This window comes from Cyanistes caeruleus, chromosome 27, assembly GCF_971803275.1.
Source record: "Cyanistes caeruleus chromosome 27, bCyaCae1.hap1.1, whole genome shotgun sequence".
Classification (NCBI taxonomy): domain Eukaryota; kingdom Metazoa; phylum Chordata; class Aves; order Passeriformes; family Paridae; genus Cyanistes; species Cyanistes caeruleus.
The window spans coordinates 1,672,948-1,693,810 of record NC_141727.1 but is presented as its reverse complement, the minus strand read 5'-3'; the positions used below and the strand labels follow the sequence as shown (position 1 = coordinate 1,693,810).

The 20,863-nt window shown below is 48.3% G+C and overlaps 1 protein-coding gene across 1 annotated transcript; it reads right to left on the bottom strand.

Moving 5' to 3' along the window:
* Positions 1 to 243: 243 nt before the first annotated feature.
* Positions 244 to 13,389, bottom strand: WNT9B (Wnt family member 9B; the record flags this gene model as incomplete). The annotated part of the gene is made up of 3 exons (XM_023942562.2): positions 244 to 5,253; positions 6,312 to 6,577; positions 13,098 to 13,389. Coding segments are annotated over 3 exons (1,035 nt in total), but the record flags the coding sequence as incomplete, so codon positions are not given.
* Positions 13,390 to 20,863: the final 7,474 nt, after the last annotated feature.

Sequence of the window (20,863 nt, the reverse complement as noted above, 5' to 3'; positions counted from 1 at the left end):
GATGCCACTGACACATCCTGCGTGAGGTTTGGCTCACCAGTCACATCAAGCAAGAACACCTGAGCTCAGCCCACCTGGGCAGCCTTTATGGTTGGGCAGGCAGGAATGGGCATTCCCAGTTATCTCCTGCACAGGGTGTGCAAAAAGGAGAACCACGGGAATAACATCATGTGAATGTGGAGGAATGGGGTTCTGCAAAGGTATTTCTCAGGGGTGTTCCCTGAGAGGCAGAAATGAACATTCTTAAAAAACAACTGGTATTTATTGACTGACAAGAACACAGCAAAGCAGACACTTGTGCAACACAAATATGCACATTATAATAAAAAGGAATACATAAAAATTAACACAAGGTACGAGTAGGACAGGACTGTAATGCAACTTAAACCCCCTAGCACCATTTTCTTTCTAGAGGAAATACAAGAAATATAAATAACACCCATACTCCTTGTCACACAAGTCGTACATCTTGAGGTAGACAAAAGTTTTGCTTCCCTTAAAGCACACACTCTTTTTTTTCCAAGTGACATCTTTATTATATTGCTGCAAATTGGCCTCCAGGTCTGACACAAGGTGTAGAGGGACTCTTGCAGGACTGGGGTTTGTTATTCCCCTCACTGGTGGGGCTTGGTTTACATGGCCCTTTTTGTTATATAACAAAGCCCACCAGCACTGCCCTGTCCTTCCATCAGAGCAATGGATCCCTGGAAAAGCCTCCAGGAACTCCTGGGATATAACCATCAGATGGGGCAGCCTCCTGAGATGAGATTTCTTCCCAAGCAGGTTCAGCTCCTCACTTGGGGTTGGTGGGATCCATAAACATGAGAAATGTTTCAGTAAAACATTTTATAGAATTCCAGAATGGTTTGACTGGGAAGGGACCATAAAACTCATCCCATCCCACCCTTGCCATGGACAGGGACCCCTTCACTGTCCTAGGGTGCTCCAAGCCTCATCTAACCTGGCCTTGGACACTCCCAAGGGCAGCCACAGCTGCTCTGGGCACCCTGTGCCAGGGCCTCCTCATCCTCACAGTGAAGAATTCCTTCCCAATGTCCCACCTAACCCTGTCCTCTGGCAGTGGGAAGCCATTCCTCCCTCTCCTTGTCACTCCATGCTCTTGTAAAAAGGGATGGAGGATGGATGGATGGATGGATGGATGGATGGATGGATGGATGGATGGATGGATTTCCCCTCTGCAACAGACATGCTGCATCCATGACTACCTAGCCCAGCACTGCAACACACCAGGAGAGGTAATAAAAGCTGGACTAGGAAGTCCAGAGTGACAGGGCCAGGGACTAACCTGTGTGAGCAGTGTAGCCCCTGTGTGGGCAGTGAGGACCCTGGTTAGGGGTATTGGAGCTATGGCTCTTCCCAGGTTATCTAGATTTTAGGTGCAGAGAAGATTCAGTCCAAACCAAAACACTCCCAGCAAAGCCTGTGCAGCTCAGACTTTTACCATCAGTAGTCATTGGGGTACATTTGCACTTGGAAAAGGGTTTTTTTAGGCAGGATATGAGGTTTCAACTTTGCTGACAAGAAGATTTCTGACTGAAATGCAATCCCCCTGTATCTTCAGCCCATCATTCCAGTAATTGACACATATAACCTAATCCATGGGACTTGCAGTACATTTTAAGGTGTGTGGCACAATTAAAAAGCTCTCCCAGGTCCAAATGGACTTCCAGATCTTCACAGCCCAGATCTCCAGGAGGTGGCAGAAGAGCTTTGCTCAAGATGCTGCTTGGTCTTGGTTCACAGGAAAATACAATTCAAGAATACAGGAGGCCAAACAGACTCAGATTTTGCTCCCTGCTCCCACTGCTGCCAGTTGAATTAAAACACATTTCAGAATATCAACCCAACAAAACCACCCTGGACGACTGAATGAAATAAAAACCCCAAAGTCACCATGATATCTGTCCCATGCAAACTTTGTCCCTCCCTTATCCATGGCACCATCTCTAAAGGAGATGCTGAAGGACACCTAAAGGATTAACATCAGCATTGCTTCAAACTAAATCTACGCTCAAGTCTTTTCCCAATCCTCAAATGGGGCATTTGAAATTATTTCTCTCCCATCAGTGTTCATCATTTGGTTTCCAGCCCTTGAGGCTGCGCTGCCTGGCAGGGCTTGGACAGGAGGATTTGCAGCAGTGTCAGGAGGGGCTGAAAGGGGCTCTGAGTTAACCAGAGCAAAGCTGGGGACACCAGATGTCCTTGTCCAGACCTGGCTTAACAGTGAACAACCCAAATTCACTCCAGCCCAATGCCAAATTTCCACATCCCACTGAGTCCAAATCCACCCTGTGGTACCAGAGAATGAACTCTCTTCCTCAGATCTTGTCCAGCAGCTCTGAGCCACACAGGATGAAGAGTTTCCAAAAGTCCCCTTTGGTACATAAAGAAATTTAATTTTCCCTGAAATTTGGTTTTGTCCAGTTCTTATTCAGCAATTCCCTCCCATGCAGCTTTGATAAGAGCAAGAGGACAGAATGGTGTCTCCTCCACTTGCTTCCCAAGAAATGGGGTCCAGCTGTGCCCCCCACCTCTTTGCACTGAGCCACAGTCCCTGTTTAAATGTGAATGATCCATGTGGTGACATGGGACCCCAAAGGACCCTCCTGAGATGGGGTATTCCCTTCCTCTCTGGTGCTGCACAAGGTCAGTGGGGCAGAGGGTTTGAGATCAATAGTTCAGCCAGAGTTCCCTGCTCACTCCACCAACGATGCCAATTTTAGCTTATTTGGAAACTTTTTCATTGAGTGCTCAAAATTGAGACTCGTGGGAAGATTTCAGCTCCAAAAGGATTAAAAGCAACATATAAATAATGGTCTGCTCTTAGGTATTTAGGAGGTAAAAAAAAATTAAGGCTAATTAAGCCTATTTGCAGTATTATGTCTGTCATAAACTCTTTAATTCAGTTCAAGTCAACTTGAGCCAGAAAAGGGATAAAAAGGAATAAGCCCTTTAAAAGACCTGTAGCTGGTGAGAGGGAAGGTCTGAGTGGCCTCCAAACAGCCAGTTAATGGCTTGATCTGCTCTGAGACTGCTCTGTGCCAGCCCTGGAGGGAGCAGAAGTCAAAAATAGTTGTAAAAACCAAAAGGGCAACAAAGTCAAGGTAAAGAGAGCGTGAGCACACGCTCCTCACTGAGGAGGAATTGCTCAGAGCAGCTGTAAATGAGTGGCTGAGCTGCCCAACTCCAGCAGATCCACACTGCAGAGCTGAGCACACAGGGCAGATCCCACAGCTCTGAGGAGAGCTCCATCCTATTGGAATTCAGCCCAATTCTGCCTGAAATTCTTCTTCCATCTAGCAACCCAAAGCAGCATCTTCACACCCCTTACCCTGCCAGTGAATTTTGATTTGAGCTTAAGGATTCCCGTATTCTTTGCAGCACCAGCCCATCTCCACTCTGGCTGGTTTGTACCCATTGCCAAGACTTGAATAAATACAGATTTGTTACCTCAGGGACAATCCAGAGCCACTGCAGGATTAACCAGGAAAACCCTGGAGCAGGAAAATACACTGTCAGAGTGCTGAACACCCAGAGAGGTTGTGCTACACCTACATTCACCTGGTGGCCAGGTCAGGGGGGCCTCACTGCCATTCCCAAAACTGCTCACTAAATCACAGCCACAAGAACTGAACAGGCTGTGTCTGGTGTGTTCAGCTAAAAATCAGAGGGAAAAACAAGGTTCAAAGTCAGGGCTCATGACTCTTTAACAGCCTGTGCTCTTTTCCCTGGGTCACCTGCCCTCACGCCTGCAGGGGCTGGACAAACCCAACTTCTCAGGGCAGGGATTGTCACTCATGACTTGCTCATTTTCCAGATGCCCCAGTTCCTGTGGCTCCTAATTCCCTTTCAGAAGCTTTATCTGTCACTGGCACAGGACTGTGGGGTGTGGCACACCTCGGGCACCAGGCAGAGTGGGCTGCACATGAGACAGAAAGGTGATTGATTAACTGGGGGGGAGGAGGAAGAGAGATGAGTAACTGGCACCATCACCCCGGATCTCCACCACAAAAATCCCCCCCTTTGAGGCCATGTGCTGCAGACTCCACAGCCCTCAGCTGTGGCTCAAACACTGTCACAGAGCAATTCCAGGTGACCTGGAACAGCAAGGTTAAAACGTGGTTAAAACACACCTGGAGTCCAATATCCAAACTTACAGACCTGGGAGGTGACGGATGTGAGCTCCCTTTGTTTGTAAACTGGTATTTCTGAGGCACAACTCTTGTGCCAAAATGAGGTTATTCAGCACTGTGTCGGTGATCTCACAGCAGGAAGGGTTCAGCCAGCTCCCCAGGAATGGCACTGGCAATCCCCCACTGCCAGGACCCTTCTGCCTTGGCTGTCCCTGCCACACCTGGAGCCAGTGTCCGGCTGTCGCCTCCCCAGTCCCTTCATTCTCTTCTCTGCAGGAGCCAGGGCACTGAGAGCCCTCAGTGTCCCGGTGTCACCACCCCAATGCATTTCCAGGAGAGCACCTGGGCCGCGGAGAAGGAGGATGCTCCCGCAGAGGTGAGTGCAGGTTTGAGCTCGAGGGACATTTGTGGCTGCACCAGCGTTTGCACCGTCCCCACATCCCCCCCGCTCTGTCCTGACCCCACACCCGACAAAGCCGCAGGGGCTCTCCCCAGGCTGCAGCATCTCATGGCCGAGGCAGAGGAGCACAGCCCGCCTTCGGTGCTTCCTCTGCGCTCAGCAGAGCCGTGTCCCTGTCCCCCTGCTGCTTCCCCGCCTCTCCTCGCCCCTCGGGCTCCGGCCCTACTGCTTGCAGCTGTACACCACCTCCTCCTGCATGCACTGCTGGCACTCCACGTAGCAGCACCACTGCACCTGGCAGTGGCAGGAGAAGGTCACCAGGCGGCTCTGGGTGTTGTAGCCCCTGCCGCAGCACATGCTGTCGCAGTTGCCCTCCCGGGAGCAGGTCCTGCCGGCGGTGCCCAGCGAGTATTTGCTGGGCCGGCAGAAGCTGGGCGAGTCCTCCACGTACACCAGGTCTGTGGGACGGGGCAGGAGGGGCTGCTTGGCCGAGGGGCCGTGTCTGTGCGGCCCCGCCAGCTCCGAGTGCCCCACGGCGTCGTTGCTGGTGCTGAAGACTTTGACGGCGTCGTCGTAGCGGAGCTTGAGGAGCCGCCCGATCTCGTGGAAAGGGGAGAGCTGCTTCCAGCAGGTCCGAACCGCGCAGGAGCCCGACACGCCGTGGCACTTACAGGTGGTTTTGAGGCCGTTCTTCACCGCCTGATGGGGAACGAGAGCTGTGGTTATTACCTGCCAGGACCTATAGCTGTGGTTATTACCTGCCAGGACCTATAGCTGTGGTAGAGGCAACGCCCCAGATCGCAGACAGCTGCAAGCACCTCTGTTTAATTGGCATTATTTCTATTCTATGGAGGAAAAAGATGTTAATAATTAAAAAAACAAAACTAAAAAAAAATCCAGAAAAAACAAAACAAAACAAAAACAAAACAAAACAGAGAAAAAAAAACCCAAAAACAAAATAAATAAAAACCCACCAAAGCAGAGGAATGGTTATGGAGTTGACAGGTGAGCCACAGAGTGGATAGCCTGAGGACAACCAGCTGAATTCCAAATTCTTAAATAAGCCCTTACTAATTCTGTTTGGCACAGTAGGAGTAGTCAATCATAAAACTGAGTATCTCCAACACGGTGGCTTCCTTTTGGTGTATTCAAATGAAGGCAGTGCTCTAATGAAACAATCAGTTTGACTCAGTAAACAGAAGACAAGGCAGCCTGTAACCTACAGGTTAAAATGCATGGTTATATCTGCATATATATATATATATATATATATATATTATTATATCATAATACAGGTTAAATCTGATGGTGTCTCTGACCCAAACCTGTGACAGGCCTGGTTCCATAGCAAGGTCAGCAGACTCAAAACTGATCTCAAGAGTTTCAGTCTTTAATCTGCTTCACACATGCCAGCAGTTCTAAGCTCCAGCTGTTCTCAGAACCCCCTGTGGCCCTGGCATAACCCCTGGAGCCATTCAGCTGTGGGGTTTCACAGCTCTCACTGTGCTGTGTCTCCCTGTCACCAACCCTGGGACCACTGGAGGACACAGGATGTTCCTCTGCCACTCAACATGCATCTCCTCACACGAGAGCTCAGGAGACTTCCCAGGGACTCTCAGCACCACAAGGCCCAGGACACACAGGTGAACAGGTGTGGTTTGTGAGCAGGGCAGTGAACACCCCCTCACACACAGGAAGGGTTGGAAGACTTGCACTGAGTCCAGAGCTCGTCCCAGGCCTGCCGGTGCAGCTCCTACCTTGATGCCCACGTTGGTGTTGTGGATGTCCACCTTGGCCCGCAGGTCTTTGCCGATCCTCTTCTGCCCCAGGAACTTTTTCAGGAACTTGGTGCTGTACTTGAGGTTGTCCCCACAGACTCCCCACTGCCAGGCCTTGCGGTTCTCCAGGCCCGGGGAGTCGTCGCAGGTGCAGCGCTCCATGCGGCCCGCGCTGCACGCCCGCGCCAGCGAGTGCGTCAGGGCGGCCGAGGACACCGCGTACAGGAAGGCTGTTTCCTTAAAACCTGCATGGGAGAAGGATTGGGAGACTGGAGGAGCAGGAAAGGCAGCTCCCTGCCTCTCCTGCCTGTCCATGGACTAAACCCAAGCACAGTAATTAGAAGTACCAAGAGACAAAAGTCCTCTGGTGTTCCCACAGCGTCTCCAGCAGAGGAGCACAGATTGAGGAGATCCCTGCAGTGACACCCCGGGCTCACCATGACTGGTTCAACGTGGACAAGGGAAGGGTGGCAAGAGACAAACAGTCCTGGGGAAACACCCAACTGCAAAAAGTGGCAGCCACCAAGCTCAGTTTGTCCCCAGCACGGATCTGATTGGTGCAATTACAGACCATCACTGAAATCACGTTGTGCCATAAAATCAGGAAATCTGTAGTAGAGACTGAAAAAGTGTCTTAAAATACAACCTGTTATTTTAAAATGTTTATAATTGTGACTGTAGCACTATTTTCCATGAAAAGACCACATGTAGGAATAAGAAGGGTTCCATGTTGAAGGACATCTTGGCAAGAAGGAAAACTCACACACATGTGTGGATTTTCTGAATTCCCTGTAAATTGTCTACTCCCAGTGACTGTGGGGGAGTGCTCTGAAGCTGTTCTCCTCCCCAAAGCAGGATTCCCAGCTTGGCTACAATCCCTGAGGCCATGGTGTGACTATGACATTTTAACCAAGAAACAAAGTACAGTTGAATGAAAATTCAGTGTGGAGACATGAGATCAGGCAGAAACAGGAATATTGATACCCATGAGCTTCACAGAAGCTACAGAAACTCTGACTGACACAAACCTGAACCAAATGCCAAAATATTTTACTTATTTGTTTATATTTACCTCCTCTCCTATTCCATCCTGAGGGAAATCTTAATATTTCCTCTAGAGTTCATTTGCAGGGAAAAAAAATATTAATGGGAAATTGTTAACAAGTCCAAAATTTAGGAAATAGTGCAAGGAAGAGAGACAAGTTACTGATCAATAGCTCTGAGTGCATGAATGGGTAAGAAAAAATGGTATAGAAAAAACTGGTTTGGGGAAGATAGAGCACTTACACATCACATGGAATAAAATATAATGAAGCAAACAAATCTTCCACATGGGAAAATTCCAGATTTCCTTCCACATCAGAATCTGTTTTCCCCAATAATGGAATAGAGAGAGACAACCACAGAGACTTGATCTAGACTTGCACTGAGCCCTGCCTGGAGCAAAGGTTGGAAGTCACCTCTAAAATTCACCAAGTCCAACCTCACATCTCTCCATCATTCTGTTCCCTCAGAGAATTCCCATCCAGCTGCAACAGTGGATCAGAGCACTAAGTGCTGAAATCTGAGTGATGTCCACCATAAACATGACCAAGAGAGCAGGACAAAGAGTTCTCCTGATGAAATGAAAGAGTGAAAAATGTGACTAATCATGAACATGATGGTGAGGCTTCATTAGCAGCTTCAACAGATCTCACAGGAGCTCTTTGGAACTGCAGAATTTTAGATAAAGATCTACCAGGATCACAAACATGAGGGGAGAGTTGGGGAAATACGGAGGAGATCAAGGAGATCAACCAACAATCTGCTTCCTGCCTCACCATTTTGGTTGTCATAACCACTGGGGCAATAATTTGCAATTAATCTTTCTGGTTGATGATCCTCCACAAAATTTCTCAGGGTACTCTAAAAATAATGAAAGAATGTCACCAAATCCACCAAAAGTTTTGTAAAAGCTGGAATGGGACATGGTCAGTGCAGATTGTGGATGGCAGGACGATGTTTATACATTTTCAAACCATGTCTAACCCTCTCCAAAGGAGCTAAGAGAGGATAACTGATACTTGAGATCCTAAATCATTCTAGCAGCCAATCTCCAAATGCTTACCAGATTTCCAACATCCCCTCTGACACACTGATCCCAGAAGGGAGGAGAACATTCCAGAGGCCCTTTCCCATGCCATGAGGAGCCAGCAGGCCCCGTTGGCTCCACAGCCCCTGCTAAATCTGACTCTGTGGATCACCACACTGCTCCTGCTATTTCTGATGCTTTGGTTTCCCCATGTAAGTCCTGGCCAGTTTTCAGCCCACTGGAAATCAGAGGCCATTGCTGTGGTCAGGCCACTGCAGACAGCAGCTACTGCAGATACCCAGCAGACTTTGAAACGTCTCCTTCCCCTTCAAACAAAGCTTCACCATCACCAGGCTGCCAAATGCTTGTCTGAAAAGTCTAAGATGATTCCTCCACTTTGTCATGAGGAATCAATCACCATTTAATGGTTAACTCACAAAACAAATGAGGGAAGTTAAAGTTGTCCTTCAGCCCTTGTGGAAAGTGTGGCAGAGCAGCTGCTGGAGCTGGATTTTCAGGAGGACACACCACAAATGGCAGCAATCAGCTCCAAGGAGCACAATTTGGGATCTGAACAGAGGTAACTCCATGTGTCCTGCTATCTGTCCTCCCACAGTGACAACAGAGCTCCTGTCACCACAGGCAGTGGGGTCTGGAGCCAATTCCAGGCCCTCCGGGGCTGGGGATGGGGATGGGGCTGGGGATGGGGCTGGGGATGGGGCTGGGGATGGGGATGGGAATGGGGATGGGGATGGGGATGGGGATGGGGATGGGGATGGGGATGGGGATGGGGATGGGGATGGGGATGGGGATGGGGATGGGGATGGGGATGGGGATGGGATGGGATGGGGATGGGGATGGGGATGGGGATGGGGATGGGGATGGGGATGGGGATGGGGATGGGGATGGGGATGGGGATGGGGATGGGGATGGGGATGGGGATGGGGATGGGGATGGGGATGGGGATGGGGATGGGTCACTCCCCTGACCCCAGTGAGTGTCCTGTCAGGGACAAAGTGAATCTGAAACTCTCGGTGCAGGGGGAACATCTGAGTGTAGATGTCTCTGCTGGGCAGTTTGGCTGCAAACATCCAGCACAGAGATGAATTTCATGAGGCTGCAGCAAACCAGCTCCCTCTGGTAGGGCCTTCCATGTGTCCAAGCCTTGCCCTGAGCTCTCCAGAAGGATTTCTTAGCTCAGCAGCCTATAAATACAGAAGGATTTTGCTGCACCACTGTTGTGTGCTGTGGTGTGCTCCAGACCACAGGGAAAATTTTAACAGGAGGAGTTTAGCCATGGGGTGACTCTGCCAAAGGAAAGATGCTCAGGGTCAGAGGTTTTTCAATGCTGTAGAGAAGGAGTGTGAGCATTTCAGAGCAGGTGGAGGAGGCATCTCTCTGAAAACAACAGCAAAACCAACCAACCAAAAAAAGCCATAGAAGTATAGAAAGATTAAGGATGGAAGGGCTCTCGAGGTCTTTAGAACAACCTCCTGCTCAGAGCAGGGCTGGCTCCAATGCCAGCTGCTCAGGGCTTTTTCCAGCTGATTTCTTCAAATCTCCCATCATGGAAATTCTGTGTCTGTGAGTCATCACTCCTCTGTTGCACCATTCCTGGGTTCCTCATGACAACAGTGAAGCCACTGCTGGGAGGTCAGGGTCCAACCAGCAGGAGGCAAAGGGATGGATGAAGGGATGGAAGGTTGCAGAGGGTTCATTTCTCAAGAAGGGTTTTGTGAGTGGCTGGCTCTGACCTCTTTGCTAAAGGTATTTATTTCCCCAGATCACTGAGTTGAGATGAAATCCTGCTTCACCTGACTTCCAGCAGCCCTTAATGGCACACCCAGGACACCAAAAGATCATCACTGCTTTACATGTTTTATAAAGACACCAACTGCCCCTGTGCAACTTGAAATCATTTAAACTGTAGCTATTTCCATGGATCTCTAAAGAAGTGGAGAAGGAATGCAGGAGGATTTTGGATGCATCACTGAGGAGCTGTCCTCAGTGTCAGTGGCCACAGAAAGCTGCAGGTTGTGCAAAAGGAGTTTCCCAGTTGTACCCAGAGAACTATCAAGAGCAACAAATGGTGCAGACTGGTCAAATAAATCTGGCATTTCAAGAACCAGAAAAACCCTTGGCTCATTTTTTGCTTGTTTGTTTTTTGGCATCTCTAGAAGTAAAAAAAGCACTGCTGATCCAGATCAGTAACAGCAGTTTGTCTGTTGTGATTGCAAATCGAATGTGGCTTTTCACCTGTTGCAAAAATGCCCCATCTCAATGGGAAGGACCTTTTTCACTCTCTTGCACTCCTAAGACCATTTAGACTACTAAAAATGTGTATTTTTCTTTGTGATTTCTCTAGCACCATGGAGATATCAAATGTTTTAAACATTTCTAAAACACCTCGTCACTACTGGGTGACAGGGGAGAGTTGCATGACCAACAATTTCCAAGAAAGTTCCAACAAATGTCACAAACTGCTCAAAAGTGGCAGCTGAAACCATTCCTGTTCTTTATGAAAGAAACAAACCCCTCTGCAAGCTAAAGGAAAATGAGAACTAATAATTGCTCCCAGACAAGTGTCCTGTCACACAGGGGGTGCACACAGCATACCTGGCTGTATTAAATCATCATTTGATCCTTAAGATTGTGTAATAAAAGCTTTCAAACACTTATCCCCATCTGCCAAAACAGGTTTGAAATTACAGGTGATATTTTATTTTGTCAGTCAGGAGCCCATGGAAATGTTAAGGCATGCCACCGCCAGATAATTAAATGTTTTTCAGCTATTTGAAGATGAGGATTATTCAATTGTCATTTTCAAGTTCTTTGAGGTTGATGAAGGTGCAGATGAGAGAAAGACATTCAAATGATCAAGCTCCTTCCACTGCCTGCTAAAAAATTCACACTAGAGCCTTGCAATGAAGGAAATCTGATCTTGCATGTGCTGACAATAAGATATTAAGTTGATATTTAATGTAACAAAAATTGATAATTTTAAAAGAAAACATTAAAAAGTTTTGATCCAAATATTAACTAAAATTAGCATTGATTTTCATCAAAATTAATATTGGCTTCTTCAGGTCCTTTTTTTGAAAATGTTAAATTGCTAAACATTATCAAAGGACTGAAACTCAATAAATCTGAAGACTGAAGCTTAGTAAGTGCTAATAGAATTATTGAAAGGCTGAAACTCTGTAATCAGGCTTTGGTTGGATCAGGACAGGTCTGGTAAACCCTATATGCATTCTCTGCAAATTTTTGTTAAGAAATCATTTCAGTGTCCATCTTAATTGAATTTTTCTCGAGCATTGGAAGGGTTTATGTTCCCTTCTACCCCAAATCCAGACCTTACAGGACAATTTCTTCATCTAAAGCATTTTGGGAAACAAAAAACCAGTGGGTCTTCTGTCCACTCTGCCCAAATTTCTCCAAATTTCTGTAAAATAGTCTTAGGAGAGATTTGTCAACATGCACTGAGATGTGTGCATGCAGATAAATTTAAATTTTGTATTTGAGAATAACAGAGGTTTACATAAACCAATATCCAAGGCACTAAAGGGATTTTTTTTCCTTTAACTGTGCCCTGCTGACCCTGATTTCCCACAGCATCACCCCAGCTGAGCAGGGAGCTCACTGCAAGGAGCCAGGGATGTGGAACCTCCTCCCACCTCCCAGTCCTGACAAACCATGCTGGGAAGAGGAGGACAAGGCTTGTTTTGTGGCAAAGCAGCCCGAGCTGCCCAGCTCCCATGGCAGGGTGAGACAGAGCTCTTGGTGCTCCCAGTGAGATGGGAGATGATGGGAGATGGGAGATGATGGGAGATGGGAGATGATGGGAGATGGGAGATGGGAGATGATGGGAGATGATGGGAGATGGGAGATGATGGGAGATGATGGGGGATGATGGGAGATGGGAGATGATGGGAGATGATGGGAGATGGGAGATGGGAGATGATGGGAGATGATGGGAGATGATGGGAGATGATGGGAGATGATGGGAGATGATGGGAGATGATGGGGGATGATGGGAGATGGGAGATGATGGGAGATGATGGGAGATGATGGGAGATGATGGGAGATGATGGGAGATGATGGGAGATGATGGGAGATGATGGGAGATGGGAGATGATGGGAGATGGGAGATGATGGGAGATGATGGGAGATGGGAGATGATGGGAGATGATGGGAGATGATGGGGGATGACGGGAGATGATGGGAGATGGGAGATGATGGGAGATGATGGGAGATGATGGGAGATGATGGGAGATGATGGGAGATGATGGGAGATGATGGGAGATGATGGAAGATGGGAGATGATGGGAGATGATGGAAGATGGGAGATGATGGGAGATGGGAGATGATGGGAGATGATGGGAGATGATGGGAGATGATGGGAGATGATGGGAGATGATGGGAGATGATGGGAGATGGGAGATGATGGGAGATGGGAGATGATGGGAGATGGGAGATGGGAGATGATGGGAGATGATGGGGGATGATGGGAGATGATGGGAGATGATGGGAGATGGGAGATGATGGGAGATGATGGGAGATGATGGGAGATGATGGGAGATGATGGGAGATGATGGGAGATGATGGGAGATGATGGGAGATGTGATTGTGTCTCACTCTGCTCCATGTGAGGTTTAACCCATCCAGGGCTCCCCCGCACACCAGCTACCTTGTACCTCTCTTGAGCAGGCTGGGCCGGCCCTCCAGGCTGCAGTTCCAGCGCTCGCTGCGGAACTGGAACTGGCACTCCAGGATGCCCAGGCGGATCGCGTCCCGCAGCGTCTCCGCCAGCCCCGGCTCCCTCCGGCACAGCCGCTTCTGCTTGCGGGACAGCTGGAGCAGCTCGCACTGCTTCACGTGCCCCTGAGCCGGGCCCGAGCCCCCCGGGCCGCCCAGCGATGGGAAGTGGGTCAGAGCTTCCTTCCCGGTCAGGCTGGAAGGAAAGAAGCGGGAGAGGCGGTGAGTTGAGGATTAACCCCTGGGATCAGTCAGGGTCACGCTGGACAGGAGCTCTGAGCTGCCCTGAGGTGTCCCTGTCCATGGCACAGGACTGCGCTGGGTGGTCCCTAAAGCTTCCCAACCCACACCAGTTTGGGATTCTGTGATGATTCAAAGATCACCATCGTGGAAAAGGTGAAGAAGGGAGGGATATTCAGGAAGTTGCGGGTTGGGATATTTTACCAGCTCAGAAATCAATACAGATTGATTAGATTGATTAGATATGGCATCCCATTCCCACCACCCACCAGGGCAAAGCCCCACACTGATGCCATGGGGAGGAGGAGGAGAAACCTGAGTGTGTTGTCACCAGCAGCCCCATGGGAAGTTCTCTTGGCTCCAAGGAGAGAACATGACAGCACCCACTCATGGGTCACAGCCCAGCCAGTGTCACACACAGAGCCCTGGCTGCTGCTCTCTGTGTCACAGCTCTGTGCCACTCCAAAAAGCAGGAGCCAGCTCCTTCCCAGGGTCTGTGTGCACTGTTACCACACCCCACAGCTTGGAAAGGCCAGTGGGAGGACACCACCAGTGACCACCTGCGTCCTCAAGCTTGAGTTTTGCTGGAAAACATAGCCTTGCTGAAAAAATACAGGAAAGGTCAAATAAAAATGTCCTGCCAAATGCAACGGCAATGCATTTATGTGTTAATGCAATTCAGCTGAAAAATGTCACAAATATTGGAGACAAATGGTTTCACTTTCCATGGCAAGACAATATTTCTCTTGCAAAACTAACCTGGTATCTGCAGGATGCTTGAAATCACAGAGAAATTATTTTACTTTGATACAGGATTTGGGGGCTGAAAACTGGGAGCAGCCCCAGGAATGCCACCTGATTCCCAAACCCAGACTCACAGAGAGCCTCAACCCCTGGCTCTGCCCCCAGAAATGTCCAAACCAGGCATATCAATGGAAATATTCTGGAACCTTTCTATTTGGACACTTCTCCTTCATGATGGAGGATGCAAGTCAAGCCCTGCAGCCATGATTTGAGTTCCCCATGTGCTTTGTAGAAATATAAACTGTGCTCCTGAGCTGTTCCTGAGCTGTTTTCTAGATCTCCCTGTAGTCAGCCCAGCCTATCCAGGGGTTGGAGCACAGCTCTGCTGGCCCAATCCCACAGCAGCCTGTACCCATTCCCACAGGAGCCCACAACCCCCAGATGTGCTCACACACATGTAATTAAGAACAAAGACAATTAACTAACACACAGGCTCACCCAGAGATCTGCAAACTACCCAAGAACCTTGGAACCATTGTGGATCACACAAGGATTGAACCTTGGAAACCAAGTGGGTGAGAAGAATCTCTCCCTCCTGTCACTGCTGAACTGGAGGACAGAAACAGGAGCTGTCCCAGTGAGCCAAGAAATAAAGAGGCAATCCTGGAAAGAGAGACAGAGCTTTGGGGCCAGGTTCAGCCCTAGAAACTCCAATTAACACAGCTTAATGAGCTCCAGAGAGCTGCTCAGACTGCACAGCTCAGAGCCCTGCCTGGCTCAAACACTGCCCAGAGGCTGCTGAAGGCAGACCTGAGCTGGAGGAAGCTGAGGGACACAAGATTGACCCAAGGCACTGAGACCAACCCATGATGAAGCAGCTTGAGGGCTTTGCCTGGCTCACCTGGTGCTTGAAACCCAAGACACTTTGGTGAACCAACCTGTTCATGGGGGTGGATGTCCCTGCCAGCACCAGCACACGCTGGGCACAAGCTCTGAAGCTCAAGATGTGCCAAAATTTGCATGGACAGGAACAGGCTCAGAGGTCAGCAAAAGTCTGACAGGGATGTTCAGGCAGCACCCAGCTCAGGGGACAGTGCTGGGCTCAGCAGAGCTGTTGCTGTTATCTCAGAATAACAACCCTGAGCCAGGACCTGGACTTTGCCTGGCAGTGGGATTCCAGCACTGACATCCCAGAAAAGTGCACTTGTCAAGGAGTGGAGTGGGAATGTGGCTCCTCTCCCTTTGCCATGCAGTGCCTCTGCTCCCAGGCACCAAAGTTTCCCAAGTTCACAGGGAGAGGAAATAAGGAAGTGGAAGGTTCTACTGAAGAGTTTAAGAGCCTGATATAACAGCACAAATCTCTCACTGCTTGAGAGCACAGCCACAACATTCCCAAATTCCACATACAAACTACTGACTGTCCCTGTGCCAACAGACCTGCCAGGCATCCTACCTCCCCAAAATCCCCTCTTGCCAGTCCCCATCCTCATTTTAGTATCCTCCATCTCAGTTAAAACATCTTTAATCCCTTGTCAGGTATTCCAGACGGCAGCAGTGGCTTCACTGACTACTTAGACCACTCATCACCCTTCCCAGGAAAGGTGTGATCAGCCCTGAGCCCTTCCCTTTCCCAGGGGTTCAGAAGCAGCAGGAGCTCAGGGCAGAGGCTCAGTGACTCCAGAGCAGTCCCAGGATATGACCTTAATTGTTTAAAAACCAGAACTTCAGGATAACTGCTCACTGTTTGTTCTTGCCATTCCACATGCTCATCCCAAGGGCCCCCATTGGCCAAAAATCCATGAATCCCTTCTGGGGGACAGAGAGAACAGGCAGTGCAGAGCAAGAGCCATTGGGTGAATGTAAAGTCAGAAATTCAGCCCTTGAGCAGACAGAGTTTCATTAAAGGCTGTTGAGCTCGCCCAGGTTTGTTGGGAGGGTTGATGAATTTCAAGTGGCAGCTGTAAAGCCAAGGCTGTGAAGTTTTCTGTAGCCCAGGGGTGTCTGATTCACATCCAGGTGCTGACTCAGGAAGGAGAACATGGTGCAAAGGTATTGCTGTGTGAAACGGAGAAAAGGCAAAGGGATCTTCAGGATTTACAAGAGATCTGATGAATGACACAAGCAAGGGATGAGCTGTCCTGGACAAGGTCAGAGAAACTCTAAAACCAGAGTAGAATTGGTGGGCAAAGGTTAAATACAGAGCAGTGGAGAGGAGTCAACACAAATTCTGTGGAAAGTGGTCAGGCATCTTAAACCTGAAGGAGTCAATGCACACACAGAGCAAGGACAAGCCAGATGTTACTGTCTGCTTGGACATGTACAGGTGACAGATTTCCAAAATAACTTGTGTAAGATAGGCTGGATGCCTTCCACAGTTCCCACCAGGAGAAGGAAGGACAGTAGGAAAACACAGGGTTGTGGAAGCAGGACTGGCCTTCAAGGGAGTAAAGATTATTCTGATCTCTAAAATCAAAGAATCAGGGGGAGTTGTGATAATTTTTTAATTTTTAGACTTAAAATAAATGAGGCTGTAGTTAAACTTGCAGCCCTTCTCAATGCAGGGTACAAGGAATGCTGAAGCAGCTGTATATTCATACAAACCATGGAAGACAAAGTCATAAAGGCACCATGAACCATTTGACACAGGAAATTCTGGATGCACAGACTGCCAGAAGCTGGAAAAGATTCTGAGGGAACATCTCAGTCTTCCACCCAACTTCTGTTCATGCTTTTATCTCCACATTTGTTACTATCCAGTGCTGCTGAAGGTGGTGAAGCCACATCAACTTTGTCCTGAGTTTTCCAGTGCTGGGCAGGGATTATCTCAAGGAATTCCTTTGTGGCCAGTGGAATTTGGAAGAAGGTGGCATTGCCATTCTCCAGGCTCTGAATCAGGTTGGGCATTAATATTTGTAGAAGAAAAGCATCATAAAAACCTCTGAGGAATTTGCTTACATTTCTAGAGCAATCTCAATGGTGCACAGCAAATACAGCCTGGGCCCACACACAGAGATACCGAGTCTAATTCATCATTTTCATCATTGAAAGCAAAAGCTTCACGAGAAAAACACTTCCTAAAACTGGATCCAGCAACACTTTAAATTCTGAAAGAGGTAATGTAGCAACCTACACAGATAGTTTGTTGCACAGGAAAACCTACTTAATATTTATTAGTTATTATTATTATTAATAATATTGATATTAATATTAATATTAATGTTGTTGAATTTCTGAAGTTACAACACACGGAGTAACTTGGTTTTTCTCTAAAAAAGGAGGTCAGAAATAACCAGACAGACAGAACACAGCTAATGGAATAAGCAGTAAATTGGTTAATCCAAGTGACTGAAGCTACCCAGAACACACCTTTCTGTGAGTCTCCCTTGTGCAAACTCTCACTCTTGTCACCTGAGGCAGGGCAATGTCAGCAGGAAATAATGATATAATGATATAAATAATCCCACCACTGTGTTTGAGGCTCCCAGGATCAGGAGTCTCACGGTCAGAGCACAGACACAGCTCCCAGAACTCATCTCTCACACAACTTTCAATTCAGACAAGCAGCAGAGGAATTCAAGGAGGTGCTCAGGGCCATGCAGGTGCCAGTGGGAGCAGAAGCCACTCTTGGAGCCAGGACAGCCACAGAGTTTGCTTTGTGAGTGGAGCCTTTGCAGGCTCCCACCACAACTGTATTTTATCAGGGCAGAGCCAACAGCATCTGATCAAGATCAGAGTATGCAAACATTTGTACAAGATTAAATATAAAATATGCAGATATTTGCAGTCAGGAAAACTGCATCGTTTTAGATGATTTAGAGTTTATTATCTACAGATCATACAGCAAAGAAAGTGAACTCTTTGAATTAATGCACACCTGCTCGCAATCTGAAAGAACAATAAGGATCTCCAACTTTATTTCTCTCTCCTTTTCTGTCTAAGCACTTTGCTAAATTCATCTATTTCCTTTAATCTCCTTCCAGCCACATTCCATGCTTAAGAGACTTTTAATGAGAGCCTGTTCCTGTGCAATGCCCAATGTCCTCTGGATCTGAAAGGTCTTAAAAACCAGTAAAAATATGCCTTTCCTACCTCTCCCAAGCAAGGAGAAAATCAAAGCAGCCCACAACAGGACTCCATATCTGATTTCAGGGGCCTTTCATGTTCCACAGGAATATCTACACCCCACGGAGAGCTGTGAGAAGCCTTCAGGAAAGGCTGAGAGAATGTGGGACATGATGGATCGAACCAAGGTCTCTGCAGTGCACAGAGGTCCCAGCTCTCCTCCTCTGTCCCCAGCAGCTCTGTCAAACAGAGTTTTCATCCTGTCAGAAGCAGCACAATTTAATCCTCCCTGTTTGTCCCTGGAGAAAGGATGGCCTGTGAGTGTTGCACTGCTGTGAATCAGGATGGTTCCTCTGCTTTGTGCCCCCACTGCCTGCTAAGGAGGTGGCAGAAATCCCCAGAGAATCTAAACTATAAATCTCAATAATCAATATTGAGATTTAACAGCTGATATCAAAGCTTTTTACTTTCCTCCATCAGAGCTGTCATTTCAGCCCCTCGGGCAGGTGTCTCTATACATGTTATCCCCCAGGTTTTCTATCAAGTTTCTGCTCCTCACAAAGAGAAAAAGCTTGAATTAAAACCTCAGATGAGTTCACACGACATTGTGAGTCAGAATCCTTTGAGATGGATTGTTTGCTGTTTGCTGCAAGCCCTGCCTGGGAGCAGTAACAGATGATGTGTCCAGGTCCAGACTCATTTTTTACAAAGAATTCTGAAGTTCCACAGAGAACAGGATATAAAATTCCTGCATCAGAAGAGCTGTCAGTTTGGGAGGAGAGGCAGTAACCAGGTCAGGCTCCTGCACAGGCTCTCCATCCTCACCTGCTCTGGGCTCCCACAGTCTGGACATCCTTGGTTTGGCTCCTTCCACCTCCCAGCTCAGCCACATGAAATATCTCCATGTGGATCCCAATTCTAGGGCAGCTCCAGGGCTGATCCCAGCCCCGGGCAATAACTGGGCAGTCATTCCAGGGGAGAGCAGATTTTCAGTCTAAGTCCAGACTGGCCACATTCCCCAGAGCATTCCTGGCATGAAACACTCAGCACCCAGTGGGATGGGGTTTTTAGAACCTGTGCTACACTGAGATAGTGACTAAAGAGAGTCTGGGAGCTGAAGAGAATCAAAAAACATCCATGAAAAGCCTTTCTCTCTGCAGCCCCACAGCCCCTCTGCTGCTCCACCACAGACTCCATCCTCAGTCTTCACAAAGTCCCAGCTGAAAGTTTCCTTCCCTCTCCATTTCTGCTCTTTCTCTCTCTTTTTTAATACAATACCCAAATATTCTGTGTGGCTGACAGTGACAACAATGATGCTGTAGCAAACCTTCCTGAAGGAGGATTTGTCCTTTGAGGAGCAAGGATGCAGCCTGTAAATAATATCAGCATTTAATTATCAGCTCAACAGGAGGAAAAACATCCCCAGAAACCTTTCCAGGAGCACTCAGAACTGGACATCAGAGTCACTGTTTGAGGTGCATTTGGGGCATTAGATTTATCAGGGAAATGCTGCAATAAGATGTTTACCAAGGAAAATAATGGAATGTGGGTAACTGGGCTAATGGGATGGAAACCAAGGCTCACTGGACATCTCCAGAAAGACACAGGAGATGTGAGGACAGCTATGTTAGGGATGATGATATTTACTTTAAGGTGTCATTTGATGCTGTTTCCAAAACTATGCAAGGCCCAGCTTCAATAGCCCTGCAAGCCACGTGCTGTTTTTATCCTCTAATAGCCCCAAAAAATCCTTCCATCATCAGGAGATGAGCAAAACTTGTGCCAATGGCTTTGGTGGAGCAGAGCCAGCACTAAATACAGAGGGCATGGGCAGGCAAGAGGAGCTGTGAAGCTGTGAGCAGGCAGCACATCCTGTGAGATCCCACCACAGGTATTCCAGGATGAGTTATAAAGAAATCTGCCCATGGAGCAGGGGCCAGCCTGGCCCATGGAGGAGACACGTCCCAGCCTGTTCCAGAGAGGCCTCCCCAGGAGAAGGCTTTGATCAGGTTTGGTACTTCCACCTTCCCACCAGCCTCCTGCCTGGGGTAGGTCTGTTCTGGATTCTGCCCTGGGAGAAGTTCTTTGCCCTCCAGCACATCCTGAATGCCTTTTTTCCTTGTGAAACATGAACAAGGAGACAACAGGAGGCTTAGAGCCTTTAATGAGGTCTGGAGACATTCCCACCACCTGAGGAGCTGAACATCCTGAGAGGAAAAGCATGAAAAGGAGGGAATGCTTTACAGGAAGCTGCAGGGTGGGGGAGGATTGAAGCAAAGGTGGGAGAAAAACCAGCACAAAGGGAGTCAGGAGGTGAGGACACTGGACGCTCCTGGATTCCTGCATCCAGAGAGCCAAGCAAGCCCAACACAACCCCAGCAACAGCCAGGCCACCTTTCACACACAGCTTATTTTCTCTCCCTCTCCTAAAGGCAGGTTTTAATTTCCCCCCTGTGGACCCAGCAGCAGGAGTTCAGGATCTGCTCAAGCAGAGCCAGTGCACAGACACCAGTGAGCCAACAGCTCCAGGTACTGGGAGTGAGGTCGGAGCTCTGCCCACAGCTGCTGTCATTTAAAAGACATCCCCTTTGTCCTAAAACCATAATACAAAAATTGCTTCCCAGTGGCAGAGGGCAGGGCTGGATGGGATATTGGGCAG